The sequence below is a fragment of the Octodon degus genome, unplaced genomic scaffold (assembly GCF_000260255.1).
Source record: "Octodon degus isolate 3935 unplaced genomic scaffold, OctDeg1.0 scaffold00087, whole genome shotgun sequence".
NCBI lineage: Eukaryota > Metazoa > Chordata > Mammalia > Rodentia > Octodontidae > Octodon > Octodon degus.
This window is the reverse complement of record NW_004524663.1, coordinates 10,740,531-10,759,878: the sequence shown is the minus strand read 5'-3', so window position 1 is coordinate 10,759,878 and position 19,348 is coordinate 10,740,531. Positions and strand designations below refer to the sequence as shown.

The following is a 19,348-nucleotide window of genomic DNA, read 5'->3' as shown; positions in this document are numbered from 1 at the left end:
AGTGCTAGTGTAACCCTGGGCTTAATCCCTAGTACTGAAAAGAAAAATAAAAAAAAACCAATAATAACAACAAAAACAGAATCATTTCATTTATATATAATATAGGACCTTTAATTGTTGACTATTACAGAAATGAAAGTTAAAACTACCCTGAGATATCATTTTATATCAGAAAGAATGGCCTATTTGTTGATCCCTAGTGGAAATCCAGGAGCTATTATCCTTATTTCCAATAAAAACTTTCCTAGCCTAAAAAAAAAAGCTATCATCAAAAAATCTATTAATAACAAAAGCAGACAAGGATATGGGAAGATGAGAAGAAAGGAACTCTTCTACAGTGTTGTCGGGAATGTAAACTAGCACAACCACTATCAAAATCAGTGTTGACATTCCTCAAAAAGTCAAAAATATAAATTTCATTTGTTTCCCCTTCTAGGTATCTTCCCAAAAGAGTTAAAAATCATCATATTACAGGGATTCATGTATACCTATGCTTACAGAAGCATAATTTATAATAGCTAGATCTGAGAAACAGCATATATGTCCATCAACTGATAAACAGGTGAGGAAAATGTGGTATCTATATACAATGGAGTTATCAGATTGGCATAAAGAAAAATAAACTTAAGGTATTTGCAGCTAAATGGATACACCTTGAGAAGATAATGTTAAATGAAATAAGCCAAACACACAAGCTTAAATATTATAGGTTTTCCCTATAATACATGAGAAACACACACATACCAATACAGAACAAAACAGAAGAGACATAAATAGGAAATGACAAATACTACCTGTTACATTTGCTGTTGTTTCAAAAATAATTCAACATATATGCTAATTTGTTTCATTTATACTAGTTTATCTAAGTTCATAGAAAAGAATGTTTTGTGCTGTTTATTTTTTTGTCAGAATCCTTTTGGTTTATCTCTTATACTGTAACTACTTTGAAGATGATACATAATATTTTAACTTTTGTTATTTGTATCATTTTTTCTTAAAAAAGCAAATTAATTAAAAATTACATTAAGCCATATACTTAACATCAGCACACTTTACTGTGTTCATATTATATCTTATGAAAACAGTTTTAAAAAAAGTAAAAACAACTCAGTTGAACTACTTCAAAATTTAAAACTTCTGTGCATCAAAGAATATAAACAATGCAGAACTATCTTTCAGATATAATGGAGAAGTGAAATATTTCCATGACAAAGAACAACTAAAGAATTTCATGATGACAAAGCCAAGCCTACACAGACTACTAAGTGATGTTCTAGAGAGGGGGCAAATTGATCACAGCCCCATGAATGAGAATGGAAAGAACCCACCAAATAGGGCAAACAACCAGAGGAGAATAAGAGGTATACAGTAGTAGTCTTTCAGTTATTCTTTTGTATTCAGCAGCAGAGTATTTCCATTAGCACACTCTACAAATGGACTTCTCTTCCACCCTATGGGTCATGATTCCACTTGAGCCTACAGGGTGGATTTCAAAGAAATAGCTGTAGCTCAGTTCCACAAGTGACGCCTAGCCACCAGTAACTGTCACGGTCATTATGCATGTCCACAACACATTAGAACTTTGTGTGATATCCTATCCTCAAACTGTTAGAAGTGCAGGTCATTTATTTGCCATTCCAGTATTTATCTTATGTTTTACTCTTAGTACTTCTTTGCTATCATGAAAAGTTTTTCTTAGTTCAATTGCTTTGAATCATTTAATTTTCTGAATATTGTTTAATCTTAATTTTTGTTCTAAGATTTATACTGTATCTTTGACTTACAATTTATTTAAAAGGACATTGTATGATATCTTCTCCTAGTATTAGAAACTTTAAAAAGTATATTTCCATTTTCTGTTGACTTTAAAAAAAAAAAAAAATTTTTTTTTTTTTTTTTGTTCCTTGAATGCCTTCAGGGCACTTTTGGCCAGCGGGAGAGTTGTGAGGTTCGAACTCCAGCAACCTGAGGCTGACAGCTTTGTGGAAGCAGCCACTTAATGGACTGAGCTAGGGCCAGCCCCCCCCCTTTTTTAAATTTATTTATTTATTTATTTATTTTTTGCAGAACCGGGGATTGAACTCAGGCCCTTGCACTTGCCAGGCAAGCACTTATTCAACTGAGCTATCTTCCCGGCGCAAAAAAAAAAAAAAGGTTTGTACCTATGTTATTTGCTTATTATTTCTTGGCTATATCTTGTAATATGAGAAACTACTTTGGCAGTAACAATACACAATGTACTAACCATTGTTACTCTCCTAAAATCTTGTTTTGAGATTTTGTACCACTGTTTTTATTTTTCTTTCTTTAAAATAAAAATAACTGATGTCAATTAAAAAAAAAAAAAAGAATATAAACAATAGAGTAGATAGGCAACCTGCTGAAATTTTTTGCAAAACATAGGTCAAATAAAGTTAATATCCAAAATATATAAAGAACTCCTAAAGCTCAACAACAAACTTTTAAATGGGCAAAAGTAGTCATTTCTCTCAAAAAAGATATACAAGTAGCCCACAAGCATATGAAAGGCTGCCCTAAATCACTAACCACTGGAGAAATGCAAGTCAAAGCCACAATAAGGTAACAGTTCACACCCTTGTATAGCCAACTAATCAAAAAACAAAAAGTTTTTAGTGATAATGTGGAAAAATCAGAATATTTGTTCATTGCTGGCAGGAATATAAAATTACACACCTATGACAGAAAAAAAACCAGTATGGAATTCTTAAAAAAATACAAATAGAATTACTGTATGATCCATTGTATTTCTGGTTATATAGCCAAAGGAACTGAAAGTAGGGTCTTCAAACTGTATCTGTTCAACCATATTCACAGCAAAATCATTCACAAAAGTTAGAAGCAACCCAAATGTCCAGCAATAGATGAATGGACAAACCAATGTGGTATAGACATATAATGAGATACGTGAATATACTGAAAAGAAATTCTGATACATGTTATAATATGGACAAACACTGAATACATAAGCTATTTTTTATTTCTTTATTTTTTATTTGACAAGCAACAATATCATGTTTGTCATTTCGATGTAGATACAATTATTAGGTTATCTGTCATATTACAATATTTGTTTTTATGTCCTTTAAGATACATTAAAAAAAAAAAAAACACACATTAACTGCAAACGTGAAGGGAGAAAAGCATGGTACTCAACCAATTTCCAGATTCCAGCAACACTTCACTCACTCTGATAAAGTTTAAGAAATGTCATGATGACATGAGCTTGAAATATCTCTAGGCATTTTTTCTGACGCTCATTTAGGCTGATGCAGGAGGATCACTGAGAGTTTGAGAACAGCTCATGACGTGGCACTGGTGACATTGTAAACAGCAGAAAAACATGGGCTGCCACATGACCAAATTACAGAGGCACAGGCCTGCTTTTTCTTCCAGGAGCGCACCAGCGGGGACGGCGACGATCTGCACCCACACTGGAGTAGTGACGTCACGCAACGTAGCTGTACTCGTCCGCAGATGCCTGGCTACGTTCAATGTACTGTTTGTCTATCAGGACCTCGATGCACTTCGTAATATTGCTGATGCTGGGATTAAATCTGGCTCTCAACTGGCTGATCACCTCTTGAATAAGGGCATTGTGCCGAAGCAATTTTTGCGCTTTCATGATAACGAAATATAGCAGCTTGAAGATACATTTTTCCGGTCCTCATCTACAGCACTTCTGGTCTGCTCCATTTCCTGTGGTGCATGTATCTTTTTGCATTGATGTAGTAATTTTAAATTTTGTTTTTTTTTTTTACTGCTGAAGTTCATACTTAATGAAAAAGAAGATTCTGCATCAAAATCTTCCTTTTCTGTATCATGGTTAATCATTTTCACATCCAGCAATGGTTTTGTTTTGGTCAGTTCTTTTTCATTCATCTGAGTGCTGTCTTGAAGCTCTTTATAGCTGTTTCACTGTTGTTAAAGGCAAGAAGAACTGCCATTTGGTATGTCGTGATGATGGCTCCATATGGTGTGCCCAGATAGTTCATTTTAACTTCACCCGTGCAAAGATAATGTAACCATGTCAGTTTCCATCCACTAAAATGCTGGCTATAAAATAATTCAAACATCTGTACACTTTTTTCTAATTCCTGGGGAATTGCAAACGTCAATGACGGGGCCTGAGTGAGAGGCCATGCACCAGCCTGTAGAACATATATTTGAAAAATAATTCCCAAATCTATTACTGTCTTGGTTTCTGATAAAATTGTTGAACTTACTGTTGAGATCGGCACTGACACTCATCTGTATACATCCGATGTAGCTTGCTAGTAAACTCATAATCACAGGCTTACTTTAGTTTATTGATCATAGCTTCTTCAGAATCCATAGACATAGATAATCCATGAATTAAGTGTTTTGCCAACATTCTTGCATAGAACTTTTGAAAAACATCCTTATCATCAATGTACTTGAAAACAGTAATAAAGCTCGTTAATTTGTCTTCTACTTCATTCTCTGTCATCCCTTTTGCTGACTTCTTCAATAGGTTGTCACAGTACTTAACAAGCAGTTCAGGTGCTTTGCAAACAGACTTGGGCTCTCTGTAATTTACTACTGATGTAAGGGCCTTATCCAATGCACTCACACAGTGCTGATCCCCATTTAAAACAGAGTTGATAAGTTGAACAAATTTGCCATGTACTTCCAAAACTGACTCTACAAATAGTGTTGGCATATTTTCCTGAGTAAGGTTACTGGTTGCTCTAAGGCCCTTTTATCATGGTTATGATTTTGCAGCTCCTGAATCACATGAGGTAACCCAGTCAACACAGCTCGGAGTAAAACATACATATTCGCCATGTCATTTTTTTCTCGTCGAATAATATGACATTCTGCGTGTAAGAACTGTAAGTGGTCTGCTACTACTTGCTGACATTCATCAATTACTTTAGTATATGAACTTGGATTTAAGCATTTTTGACATCGAATTTCTTTGTCTTTTAATCTACCTAAAACCTTTCCCACATACTGTGAGCAATTTGATTCTTGTAATACATTTGAAGCTTCTTGTTTGTAATACTCTCCTGTTTCAGCCAGAAAGGGAGACTCAAAGATTTGATAAAACTTTAAAGGAATTTTTTTCTTATACTGTTCAACATGAACAAAGGCGTTAATAACCCCATGGATTACTTTCTGGTTTGGGTCTTCTCCACCACGATCATTTTTGACCTCTTGGAGCAGCATTCAGATAAGGATGGTCTGCAATGGCTCAACCTCTCCTATTTCCATGAGTGGTTTATTCATATCTACCCCACAATAGCCATACTGAAGATCAGCTTCAGTCAACTTATTCTTTTTAATATACTGAGTGTTGAGATACCTATATAAGCAGTCCATATAATCTGCACCCTTGCTGTATTCTTCCCAATACCTATGATACATAACAAGTACTTGTTATTCAAACTCTACAACTCTCTTGTGCAAATGCCGAACGTGATTTTCCAAAAAACTCTTAGTTTCTGCATAAAGTCTTTCTCCAAGAGGTTCAGGATAGGCCACACATAAAGCATAGATATCTGAAAAGCGATCATTCCATGTCGTTCTCTCAACATATTCCAACATGACAACTGCTTTGATTATAGTTAGGAGTTTGTTCCACGTTTCATCAAAATCTACTACTCTTGGTTTCAAAGACATTGTGCAAGTTTAGTGTCGAAATAGTTTTAGAAGTCCAAGGTCCCCACGAGATGTTTCCTCCTTCAGAGGTTCCCTGTGTACTGCAGCAAGCCCGGAAGCAGCGATCACATGAGTGCAGTCTACATAAGCTATTTAAATGAACAAATCACAAAAAGACATGTACATGATTCAAATTATATTATAAATCTACTATAACCAAATTAATAGTCTGAAAGTATAATGATGGTTCCAAGAGTTAAGCAAAGAAAAAAATACTAAGGTTTTAATTAATACAGAGTTTCAGTGCTAATAAGAAGAAACCTGTAAGTCAGTGGCACAGTAACTTAAATATGCTTGAGACTACTGAACTGTATACCTAAGAATGGCTGTGATATTGAATTTTATTTTATAAAGATTTACCAAAATTTTTAAAAAGCATAAAGTAAAATAATAGTTGAAAACACGTATCTATCACATAATGGCCTGAGCTAATATAATAATAAGCAAACATTAATAATTATCTGTTAGAATATGTTGAGAAAAATTATTACTCCTAATAAATAAAAAAAATTGTGATTAAAATATCAGCAAGAGGACTGGCCAGATAGCTCAGCGGATTAAAGCGAATGCTTAGGCAGATTCAGGGACCAGGATTCGATTCCCGGGCCTGGGGATGAGATGGACGAGATAGATAGATAGATAGATAGATAGATAGATAGATCGAAAATTACCAAAAAAACAATATTTGGATACAAGAAAAATATAATCATAAATATAATCATATCTGAAAGAAAATGTTATATGGAAAAGAAATGTCAATTCTTCCCAAATTAATCTTTATTTTTTTTGTTGCCAAATTAATCTTTAGAATAATTCCAATGAAGTGAGGATATAATATTTTCAAGGAACTTTAAAGATATTCAAAGAGAGGGTAGTGTCACAGTTAAGAGCTTAAGTTTTCAAATCATGGATTTAGGTTTAAATAGCACTATCACTTAATCAATATTATGGCCTTGGAAAAAACTAAGTCATCCAGCAGAAAAGTACAAAAACGAGGTATAAAAAGTAACGCCATACTAATATGCTGAGCTGTAAAGGCTCAAGTCAACAACTTCTAACATTGCCTGTCCTACAGATAACCCACTACTATTATGGACTGTTGGACTATATTGGAATATTTTGCTGAATTCAAGCACCTACAATATTTACATGACAATGGAATACCCATCTCTGACAAAACTATAAACAAAACAAGGGGATACAAATGAAGGACCATTTTGTATCTGTATATACAAAATAGGATAGATATACAGCTACTTTCTCTTAATTCAATGAGAAGAAAGATTCGTACTAATAGTGTTTGGTCAGGATATCATGTCTGCATCTTGTACTATGAATAACCACTGCAAAGACAATATGCAATGTATTAATTATTGAAACTGTCCTACTAATTGGTTTTGAAACTGTGTCATTGCTATTTGTTTCTCAATAAAGTTAATTAAAAAAAAGAAAAAATTAAGTCAACAAGTTCAAATACCTTCCCATAAGAGAGTTCTTTAGATTACTACAAGATGTTTCCATTAGCATCAGTATACTCTCAGAAATTACAGCTGCAATAGGGATTGATTTTAATACCCTTTCATCTATCCATGAAATACTTATCAAACTCTTCCTAACTGAGGTCCCAGAACACCATATAAGGCGTACAAGGATACAAACACACATGAAAATGATTCTTACATTCTTAGCAGCTTTATACTATTTTTATCTAAGAATAGAAAAATATGCTACATAAACGACACTGTAAGTCAGTTATAATTTACACAATACAACTCTGAAAAGGCAAGACAGATAAGCCATACAGATATTTAAAATAAATGAACAGATAACATTAATATTTAAGCCAGGAGTCAAGAAACATCTGAATTTTAAAAAGAAAATAGAGCCAGATAAATAAATTTCAAAGCAGAGTATTTTAAAATTCAATTCTTCCCTTTTTATTAAAATCATTGCTATTTTTGAAGCTATTTGAAGAAAGAAAAGGGTTAAGCTTTTAGAATCAATCACATCTTAGAGGGTTGTGTAAAGCTGACCTAGAATTGGTTTACATTTTGTCATATAAATTCCATAGAAAATCACTTTATTTTTCCTTTAATTGGGCAATATGACTAGTATTATGTGTATCCCTAGTGATTTAACAAAAAAAAAGGCAGAAGGATGGACAGACAGACAGACAGTCAGACATTTTACCAGGTTGAGTATTGTATTAGGAACTAATATCATCCAGAGTTGGGAGAAATAGCTGCTGCCATTAATCATAAAATTTAGTGACCTCTGGGAGGCTAAGGGAAAAGGATAGAAAGTTGGATTCCACTACTGGGCAACTTAGCAAGACCCTATCTCAAAGTAAAAATCAGACTGAATATGAAGTTCAGTATGAAGGCCTGGGGTTCAATTCTAGTAACATCCCCATTCTGAACACACACATAGTAAAAACTATAGAGATATACAAGAAAGTCATTGTGAAGAGAGTTGGTCCCAATACAAAAGCCTAGAAGTAATTAAACAAAAGTTTACTGAACTAAATTACATTAATAACTTTAATCAAAATTTATAAGAAGATAACTTTGATGTTAAGATTCTGAAATACTTAATTCTGACAAAAGTAAAATGTAACCATTGTAGCCATAAAAACAACTTACCAAATTTTTACCATCTTGCTTATGGATAGTTACAATTCTACTTTCATTTGAACCTTCTTGGCTTGCTTGCTTAATACTGACATCAATAATATCAGGAAAATCACAATACAATTGTAAATCCTGAAATTAAGAGCATTTAAGATTAAAAATAGTTATGGAACCATTTTCAACAAGACTTATGAAGGAGACAACATTAATTCCAAATTCAAGATAAAAAGGTATTACTGATAACAATAAACATTAAATGTCATTTCTTCTCCTCAAAATGTAATTCTAAAACTGTACTATATCTTGCTCTAACTGTTTCACTTACAAATGAGAGTATTAAAAGATGTCATAAATCTAAAGTATGTTATAGTATATTCCAAACCAATTTTATACTAATAGGAACCACTGTCACAAAATAAATTTAGTTATCAAATTAGATTTTTAAAAAACCATCCTTCTAAATCTCCAAAGCAATCTCAGAACAACAGATATAAACAAATTTGAAGCTTGTAATGTAAACCTTAAACAATTAAAATATATATTAATTTAATAGGTATATATCATTAAAATCATTAATTTTTTCCATTTCTTTAGTTTATGATTGTGCCTATTATCAATAATAGTGAAAGACAATAGAAAGCAAAACTACCTTGAAATCATTTAAAGAATTCAACCCTTTTCTGAAAATATGTCACTACTAACTGCCCTTAAAAATTACATTAAAGGTCAGGGAGTTAGCTCAGTAGAATAAGTGTTTGCCTGGCAAGCTCAAGGGCCTGAGTTCAATCCCTGGTTCTGAAAACAAAACAACAAAACAAACAAACAAACAAAAATTACATTAAAAGCCACTTAAGAACAATGACAGAGAACTATTGATACAACTCTGACATCTTTACACTATTAAAAAATTTCACTTCTACCAGTGGGAGAAGCATAAGACAATGTATGAAATAAGATTACTGTGCTTCTATTGCCATTCTACTTAAAACAACAAAGAATGAGAACATATCATTAAAGATTACCTGTTCTGTCAGTGTCTCACTTTCTTTATGTTTCCCTCTTGACCACTGAATTCCACCGTTTCCAGTTATTATAATGGTTGCAAAAATCTCCTCACCTGAAGGACCTCTTCCAGGTTCTTTTACTTCAAATTGTTCTGTGTAGAAGGCAGACTGAAGAGTCTCCAGATTTATAAGATACTTAAGTTTCAAGTTTCTGGCAGTAGCTTTGCATTGACTGAACTGCTGAATAAATCTGCGAAATCTGTACCTTATTCTCTTCCTTGTCAAAATATGATAGTCTTGGATCTTTGCTCGAACACATTTTGGTAAGAATGTTTTGTAGCTAGGAATAAAGAGCATACACAGAAAACAAAACAAACATTAGAAGATAAATCTAACAAAGTCAAAAGAGAGATTTCTACCTTTTTCCATGATAGATAGGGGATATAACATACTAATCAACTGCAATGAGTCAACATAACCACCACCCATGAAGTAGAAAAACCTTAAGATTTCACTCTCTGACTACCATTAACTTTAGAAGAGATGTTAATTTTCCTACGCTAATGACAAGAACAGTCTAGTAACTAGTTATTAGCAAAGTGTCTAACAATTCATTTTCTTTGATGATTTTATATCCCTGTGATAATTTCTAAAATATTTTCAGCACTTACTGCACTGTGTTGCAAATATTTCCTAAACTGTCATGCCTCCAAAATTTAGTGAATTCTGAAAATTTTGAATTTTTTAGATGCTGTTTATTATATAAACATTCTTTTTTGTATATGTTGTTTTACTTGGCCAGCTACTTCTATACTTTGATCTCCATGTACAATATCCTAAGGTAGACAATTCATTTGTCTGCTTCTGATGAAGATGTTATTTCTGATGTACAACGACATACAATCTCCATGACTTTGTATATGCTGATCTTTATTCCTAGTATAACAACCATCTCCTATCTGCTTAGCTCTTACTCATTCTACAAGTCTCAACTCAAGCATCTTCTAATCCAGGAAATCTACATGGGCTTTATTCTATGAATGAGTTAGATGCTCCTCCTTTTACTCTTACAGTATTCTATGGACCATCCCATAATATCACTTAATATGTTATCTTTTGCCTATTTACCACCAGTAGTACTCAGGAGATGGTTCATATTTTAAGGATTTTTTGATGATTGCTAAATAGTCAGAATTAAAATTTACTATATACATTTAAAAAATGTTGCATGAAACAAAAAACATTACTATATTTTAAAAATTTATAACTGACTGCTAAATTGTCATAGTTAAAATTTGAGTTAAAGGGCCAGGGATATAGCTGAGAAGAATAAGCACCAGCCTGTCAAGCACCAAGCAAGGTCTTGAGTTCAATCCCTAGTACCAAAAAAATAAAATAAATAAAATAAAATTTGAGTTATATAAACTTACATTTAACTGAAGCAAATATATTGGTAATACTCTAAACTCATAACAGATTTTACCTTTTTATTTTTGACTTTTTTTTTTTACTATTTGTGCCATTTAGGTTATTTATATGTACCATATATGAATGGTGAAAAGGGTTTGCCATTGCTCTCACTTCATTTCACTCCAGCTAAAGGCTATTGTTTTTTTTTTTCCCTGATAGTTTACACATCCCTCTTGCTTTTTCTTGCACTTCATCTACTACTCAAGTCATTTCAATGTGGCTTCTATTCAATACAAAAGAAAATGTTCTTGCTAAAAACAAGAAAGAAGCAGGGCGTGGTGGTGCATGCCCATAATCCCAGCACTTGGGAGCCTGAGGCAAAAGGATCACTGAGGGTTTGAACCTGGCCGGATGATACAGGGAGTTCAAGGCCAGCCTAAACTATATGGCAAAAACCTATCCAATCAATCAATCAATCAATAAAATGAATAAAGATTTCTATGTTACTAAAACTACACTTTCACATCCATTTTGCTTAGCACTTTTCAGTAGCACTCAATATTATTGATCATTCTCCCCTTGGAATTCTTTTCCCTTAATTGTCCTGATTTTACTCGTATTTCTTTGACTACTTCTCAATTTTCTTTGCAGATACATAGTTCTTTATCTTGTGATTAAATGAAGTAACTCTTAATATTCAATTATGGGTCTTCTCTCTTCTTAGCTATCCTCTTCTCTCTCTAGATTCGCTATATAAAAAGAACTCTCTTATTCTGTCTCTCTCTTTATCCCTGACTGCTAAACTGTAAACCCATATATCCTATGGTCAAGTCACTCTACTCATTTAATTTGGATGTTTCAAAAGCTCCCCAAACAATGTATCAAACAAAAATCATTACTCCCCTCCCAACTGGAAAGATACTCTTGCACCAGTAAGGAGCACTACCATTCATCAAGCTCTATAAGACCTAGAAGCCCAGAAGTCATCTTTTGCATCAATTTTCCCCTTAATCCTACTATCAAAAATCATCACCACCTTTAAAATATTTCACTTATTTCCCTGTTTATCTCATATTAACCCAAGCAATAATATCCCCTGGAGGATATAGGCTGCTCTCTCTCTCTCTCTCTCTCTCTCTCTCTCTCTCTCTCTCTCTCTCTCTCTCTTTAATGTATTTGGTACAGGGTCTCACTCTGCAGCTGGGACTGGTAGTGATCCTCCTATTTTCAGCCACCCCAGCATTGGGATTATAGGCCTGCACCACCACACCCGTTCCCACTGGCTCAGCACGCCTGGGGGAGGGACTGGCACAGCATGTGAATGGCTACTTTCTAATCCACATTTCCATTTGCTTTTACCATCTCTGGTTTTCCACAAATAATATTGTTAGAAACATTCATTTAGGGGCCAGGAATATAGCTCAGTGGCATATTGCCTGCCTGAAAACTGCAAGGTCCTGAGTTGGATCCCCAGTCCTGCAAAAAATAAAATAAAAAAATAAAAACACTCATTTAGAGCTGAGGAGATAGCTTGGTGGTCTAAGCACCTGCCTGGCAAGTGCAAGGACTGGAGTTCAATCCCTAGTACCACATGTTGTGCTGGACCCAGAGTGGTAGTAAGGGTGCACACCTATAATCCCAGGACTAGGGAGGCTAACACAGGAGGACCACTGAGTGAGTCAACTGTATAGCGAGACCCTATATCAAATAACTAAATATTTTTAAAACATTCATTTCACCACAGCTTAATACTCTGCATGGTTTCTTAATGTTCTCAATCTTCTTAACATGATCCTAAGGCTCTACATTTTTCTGGCCTATGCCTCATCTCCTACTCTGAGCTCTTTATACATCAAAGAAATTTATTCCTGTACCCCCTTTTGCAACAAAGCCTTTTCCATGAATCTCCACTCTCCCCAACTGACCTCTTTCTACCTATTAAACTGGATCAATTTTCAAATCTCAAACATCATCCTCTTTTTTTTGTATTTTTAGGGAACGGTCTATGGGGTGTTCAGGGTCTCACTACTAGATCGGACTCCTAGTGATTCCTCTGTTTACAGTCTCCCATGTACTGGGATTACAGGCACATGACACCACGCCCAGTCTCAATTGCCCGCTCAGCAAGCCCTGGGGATGGGGCCGGCACAGCAGGCCAGGGGATTGAAATCCTGCTTCTGCGCCTGCCAGCAGGTGCTTTCACTTGCTAAGCTATTTGGTCAGCCCTCACTCTATTTTTTTAAGTAGGTTAGATTTCCAATTTACAGTCTTTCCTAAAGTATACTTTTATGGCAATTATATATTTGTCATAATATATTTAATAAAAGCCTGGATAATGTAGAAAGCTTCAGTGAGTGCAGAATAAATACTGAAAAGATTTTAAAACAATCAGAATGAAAATAATAATAAAACTTTATCTCAGGCTAATGCATTTCTTACAAGAGCTTTACTAACTCTGAAATGCTATTTACATATATACAAATAGCTACTTGACTTAATAAGGCCTTAAAAATCTTATGTACAGGGGGCCGGGGAGATGGCTCAGTGGAATAAGCACTTCCCTGGCAAGTGCAAGAGCCTGAATTCAATCCCTGGTTCCACTAAAAAAAAACAAACTTATGCACAGATGAAAAGTTTAAGATCACACTCACAGAAATACACACACACACACACACACACACACACACACACACCCCAGGCTTTCTACTTTGGTGTCTAGAATTACAGACTAGAAACACATCCTTTGGGAATGCCCCAGGACTACTATATATAATGTTGAATATGATGAATATGATGAATATATTCAGTCCCTGAATATGATGAATTTACTTCAGTGTCATACTATCAGTACAAGTTTTGCTTAAAATCTTAAAGCTTTGCAAGAAATACATAGCTCTTAACTCATGGGCCTTGAAAGCATTTTTTGAAAATGCTATGCTTATAATGAGTTTTAAAAGAATCCTAAAATTGAGGGACTAAAGAGCACTTAAATTGAGCTTGTCTTTTGGCTGCATTAATGTTCTACAAAATGAAATCTGTAGTATTACTTTCACAACTGAAAAAGGCAGCTGGCAAGATTAGTATCTGCACTACTGTTTATTTATTTTATTTTTGGGGGGAGGAGGGAGAACCAGGGGTTGAACATAGGACTCTGCACTTGCCAGGGAGGCACTTACGCATCTGAGCTATCTCCTTAGCCCAGACACTGTTGTTCAGGAAGGGTGTGTAGTGATATGCAGTATGGAGCTCAGTTACCATGGTAAGCAGCCTTGACTAGTGCTCACAAGCTCAACAGAAGCTCCTTCAATCTTTTCCCACTTTCAGTTCTTTTCTTGTCATAGGATTTTAAAGTGTAGATGAAGAATAAAAACGGAAAAATTTTATTAGTGTCCTTTACTTTCTGTATCCCAACACTTAAATCACAATGTCCAGTTAAGGAAACAAAAAAAACATACACCCCCCCGAAGTACAGAAACACACCTGTACAGGTATGTATTCACACAGACACAGTTCACAGACACAGAATCTGACATGTACTTGTTTTTGGGCAGTCATTATTTTTAAGTCCAGCAAACCATATGCAATTGGTTATACAACTCAGAGATCCTCTTGGATATATCCAGCAACAGAACAGCTTATTTCATTTTCCTAAGAACTAGTCTCTCATGTATTCTTTCATCAATCCTAAATACTTCAACACTAAGTAGAGTTTATGCATTATTTTTTAAAAAGAGCACCACGATAATCCCAGAACTTGGGAGGGTGAAAACAGGAGGATCACTACAAGTCTGATCTGTGTAGTGAGACCCTGTAACCCTGTGCTAAATACATTAAAAAAAAAAAAAAAAAAAAAGCACCAAATGAGAATTCAAAAAATGTAAGTAAGCTAAAAATGTGGGGCTAGGGAGACGGCTCGGCAGTCTAAGCACCTGCATGGCAAGGACAAGGACCCAAGTTCAACCTGTGGTACCATATGCTGTGCTGGCCCTGGAACCCTAGGCAGACCATGTCGGTCTCGAAACTGAGCACAGTGGTGCATGCCTGTAATACCAGCGCTGGGGACGGTGAGACAGGAGGATCCCTGAGTCTGAACTGCATAGTGACACCCTGTATCAAAAGAATAAAAATTAAAAATACATGAATAAATAAGAATGTGACAAATTGTATTAAGAAGGCAAGAAAGGTAGGCTTATCTTGCTTCACGGCAGGTATAAATTCTTTATTCAATCTTAAAAATGGTAGCACACAATAAAAGAATAGGCAAATGAGGTTTTCAAAATTGAAACTTTTTATTCTGCAAATGAGTCTTTTAAGAAAGTTAAAAATTAATACATACAATAACTTGTATCTGGAGACTTGAACCCAGAATATAAAAATGAATTTTACATTTTTTTTAAAGACAACTAAATTTAAAAATGAAAAACAAGGCCCACTGGAAGCCCATTTCACAGCCCAGATGACCTGGGGACCAAGCATACAATCTGGTTCTCCACAACATATGACAACAAAATTGATAATCAACAGACAGACCTGACTAAATAAGAGATCACGCTCAGGGGAAAGTGTCACTTTGGGGCTGAAGTGATGCCCTTCTGTAGAGACTAGGTGAGAGACAGTTATGCGAGACAGGGACAGGGAGGAACTAAATCTCCTGGGACTCCCTGAGAGGCCTGGGCTCAGATCAGGAAGATGACAGGGCCTATATTTTGAGGTAGGTGGCCAGGTTCTATGGAAGTAATTGTCAGAGGGGGCAGTCCTGAAGAAGGCAGCATTTAACCTGATAGAATATTTGAGCTCTGACATGGCTGCTAATATCCAGCAGAAATTAATGATCTGGATCACTGTATCTTAACATGAGAAGGACTTAATTGTCCTTAGTAAAATCAGAATCCTCTTTGTCAAGGGTTACACATGAGTAGTTCCAAGGATTTGTCAATATCCAGGTGACATTTGATGTCACTGTTATATCTGCATTTATAACCATATACAAGGTAACACAGTAGTGGCTGGTGACTTGATTTTTCTATCTTATGTCTACCTTGAAAGAACTCTGAATAGCCATCATCAGAAAATAAAAACACACCACACCACACAATAACTAATTAACATGCCAGAAATACAACACAAGATAAGATAAAAATGCCAAAAGGCACAATAACATAATGCATAAGAAATGGATAGTAATTAGCTGGAAGTGAAAGAAAGCAAAATATCAACAAGAAATTAACACAATAATAGGAATAAGTCAATACTTATCAATTATAACTCTCAATGTAAATGGACTAAATTTGCCAAGCAAAAAAACACAGATTAGCCCAATGGATCAAGAAGCAAAATCCACCATTATGCTGTGTATGAGAAACACATTAAATACAAAAACAATTTCATAAACTAAAATTAAAAGAATGGAAATAATATCCCAGGTAATAGGAGCTCAATTTCATAAAACAAACTGTAATGGACATGAAAGATCAGATAAATATCAATACAATTATAGTAGGGGATCTACATGTACACATAAAATAAAGGCATATGGATCAATAGAGCAGAACAGAGTAAGCAGAAATAAGGTACATTCAGCTATTTGATCTTTGGTAAAAGGGCCAAAAACACATGGTAGAGGAAAGATGGCATCTTTAATAAATGGTATGGGGAAAATTTGGTAGCCACATGCAGAAAATTGAGTCTAGACTAACTATGTACTAACCTAAAATTAAAATGAATCCAAGATCTGAATGTTAAAATAGAAACACAATATACTGGAAGATAAAACACAGCTCTTGAAAACATAGGTGTAGGCAAAGACTTTCTGAAGAGAACCCCAATGGCACAAGAAATTCCAAGAATCGGGGCTGGGGAGATAGCTCAGCAGATTAAGCATCTGCCTGGCAAGTGCAAGGTCCTGAGTTCAATTTCAGGTACCACAAAAAGAAAGAGAAAGAGAGGAGAGAAAAGGAGAGGAGGAGAGGAAGAGAGGAGGGGAGAGGGGAGGGGAGGAGAAAAAGTGAGAAAGAGGGAGGGAGGGAGGAAGGGAGGGAGGAAGGAAGGAATCAGTCTAGCTAAAAGCAATCAGCAAAACCTATGCCATAGCCTGAATGTTAGGCTGTCTTGAATTTCCTTCTGCAAGATTAATTAGCCCACTGACGTAAACTCAGTCTTGTCAGAAGTCTCAGGACAGGGGAAAATGTGGGCAGATTTTCTATCAGAGTGTTACAGGGCTTCTAGTATAACTCCCAAAGTTCCCAAATGAAATATTCTGAGGCCAGCATTCTGCTCTTCCTTTAAAATGTTTTCACCAATACATATTTATCATACATATTGATCATAGGGACATTATGATCAACAGTTGTAACATTCATCATAGGTAATTTGTACCTGTACATAATGTCATCTTAATTCTTTTTTCCCATTCCCTTCCTTTCCTTTTAACCCTTCTTACCCTTCTCATTTACACAAACTTTGTTGCCATTTTTTTCTTTCCATTCTTTTTTCCTTTTCCTTCCCTTCTCTTCTCCTTCCCACTCCTTCTCCTCTTCTGAGCTCTGACTAGTATTGCTTATCAACCACTGTTCACAACATTTTAGGACTTCCCTAGCCTGCATCTCCAAACTTCTCCAAAATCCTCCTGCAAATCAGCTCCAAATGCTTATGAACCACATGGTTGAGTACAGCCACGACAACAACTCTACTTCTCTGGTAACATTTTGTCTGTATTATTACACTTTGTCACTAAGACACAAAAATTCAACATGTACAAACTAAAGGAGAGAGGATTAATTTGCTCATAGATATAGTCCATGATCAGCTGGCTTCGAGGCAGAGATATTATGGCAGAAAGGTGTGGCAGAGCAGAAAGCAAAGAAAGAGAAGAATGCTGGAGCTGAAGGGTGGGGAACCAGTACAGATCTCAAAGTCATGCCTACATGACTCAACCAGACACACCTCGAAGCCTGTTTCACCAATTCCTGGAGCAAATCCCAAAGCCAGTCAAGCTGAAACTCTACCCTAGCTGCCACAATATTCCTAATAGTCAAAAAGTAGAAACACCCCAAATTTTCATCAATCGATGAAAAGCAAAATGTGATATATTGCTACAATAAGATATGCTTTAACAATAAAAAGAAATGGTGATATAAGCTACAACATGGACTCTGAAAAAAAATATGCTAGGTGAAATAAGACAGAAAATGGCATCACGAATGCATGCTATCATTATAGGAACTATCCAGAATAGGCAAATCCACTGGGACAAAAGGTAGATTAGTGGTTGCAATAGGCTAGGGGAAGTGCTTTGATGTTGATAGAATATAAATGAATAAGTATGTGATGTCTTTTTTTTTTGTGTGTGTGGAACTGGGGATTGAACTCAGGCCCTTGCACTTGCCAGGGAAGCGCTTATTCCACTGAGCCATTTCCCCAGCCCTAAGTATATGATTTCTGTTAAGGCTAAAAATGTGTGGTAATCTTTATACAACTCTGTGAATATCCTAGGAAATACTATAGTGAATTGTATATGATATGTAGATTATATTTAAATCAGCTATATTTAAGTATATGGAATCTTTTTTTTTTTTTTTTTTTTTTTTTGCGGAACCAGGGATTGAACTATTTCCCTGGCCCAAGTATATGGAATCTTACACTGAATAATAGTCATATAACTTAAAATGTAAAGCAAATATAAAGTATTACACAGAAGTTTGCAGATATGTTTACATCCTGGTTCAGAGTAAGGGCTAAAAGAATCACAGAAATACAATTACTAAACATCCATTTGTTGTAGGTAGTTGAATTAGATAGAAATATTATAGGCACTCAGAGAGGACCAGGCCTTCAAAGAGACAAGATGGAAGACAAGGTGACTTTGCAACTGGGAAGAGACAGACACAGCCTGATGGGCCAGATCTCAACACAAAGAGGAAACACAGCTACATACTTCCCTAGGGATGAGCATCAGGGTTTGACATTCTAAATAGGTATCAATCACCTTGAAAGAGCTCAAATGAGTCACTATCCTAACCCCCAACAGGAAGAGACCCTGTCCCATATTCATGGCCACTTGCTAAGTGACTCCCTTCCCCATTTGGTCCTGGACTTAATCAATTTTACCTGACAATGATGCTTGTAATCCCATTGGTTGACCATAGTTTTGTCACACCTCATGCCCACCTAAGCAAGTTTCCATGTTCTCCACCACCTTAGACCTGCCTTACCACATAGGTATTACTCTATAAAAGTCCCTGGAAAAGACAACTTCCCAGGGACCACCTGCTCAGGCCCCCCTTCTGTCTTTCTCTCAGACAGGAGCTTTCTTTCCCCTAATAAATATATTCTGCTCTTAACCTCTGTTTGTTCCTAATATTCATGCTTCAGTTTTAGAAAACAGGAACTTGTCCCGGGTCAGGTCAGAAGTTTCATTTCCCCTATATCATTAAGACCTTGGATAAGATTGTGGTCTCAAAAGCAGAAGTATCCCTCATATAAGCTTCCATATGGCTTCATGTGTGTAATGTTCATCTTCAGTGGCTTAAAGCTTTCCCTTCAACTCCTTCAGCTCCTAACAACTTTTAAAATACTCATCCTCCAGCTTTGTTTTATTAT

The 19,348-nt window shown here is 35.5% G+C and overlaps 1 protein-coding gene and 1 pseudogene across 1 annotated transcript in view; both read right to left on the bottom strand.

Moving 5' to 3' along the window:
* Window positions 1-19,348, bottom strand: part of Jak2 (Janus kinase 2) — a 154,662-nt gene that overhangs the window by 70,100 nt on the left and 65,214 nt on the right. The window contains exons 6-7 of the mRNA XM_004637222.3: window positions 9,359-9,680; window positions 8,349-8,468 (exon numbers count right to left, since the gene is read on the bottom strand). Of these exons, the coding sequence (XP_004637279.1) occupies window positions 8,349-8,468; window positions 9,359-9,680 (442 nt within the window). The remainder of the gene's footprint in view (window positions 1-8,348; window positions 8,469-9,358; window positions 9,681-19,348) is intronic.
* LOC101586544 lies at window positions 3,470-5,667 on the bottom strand (annotated as a pseudogene).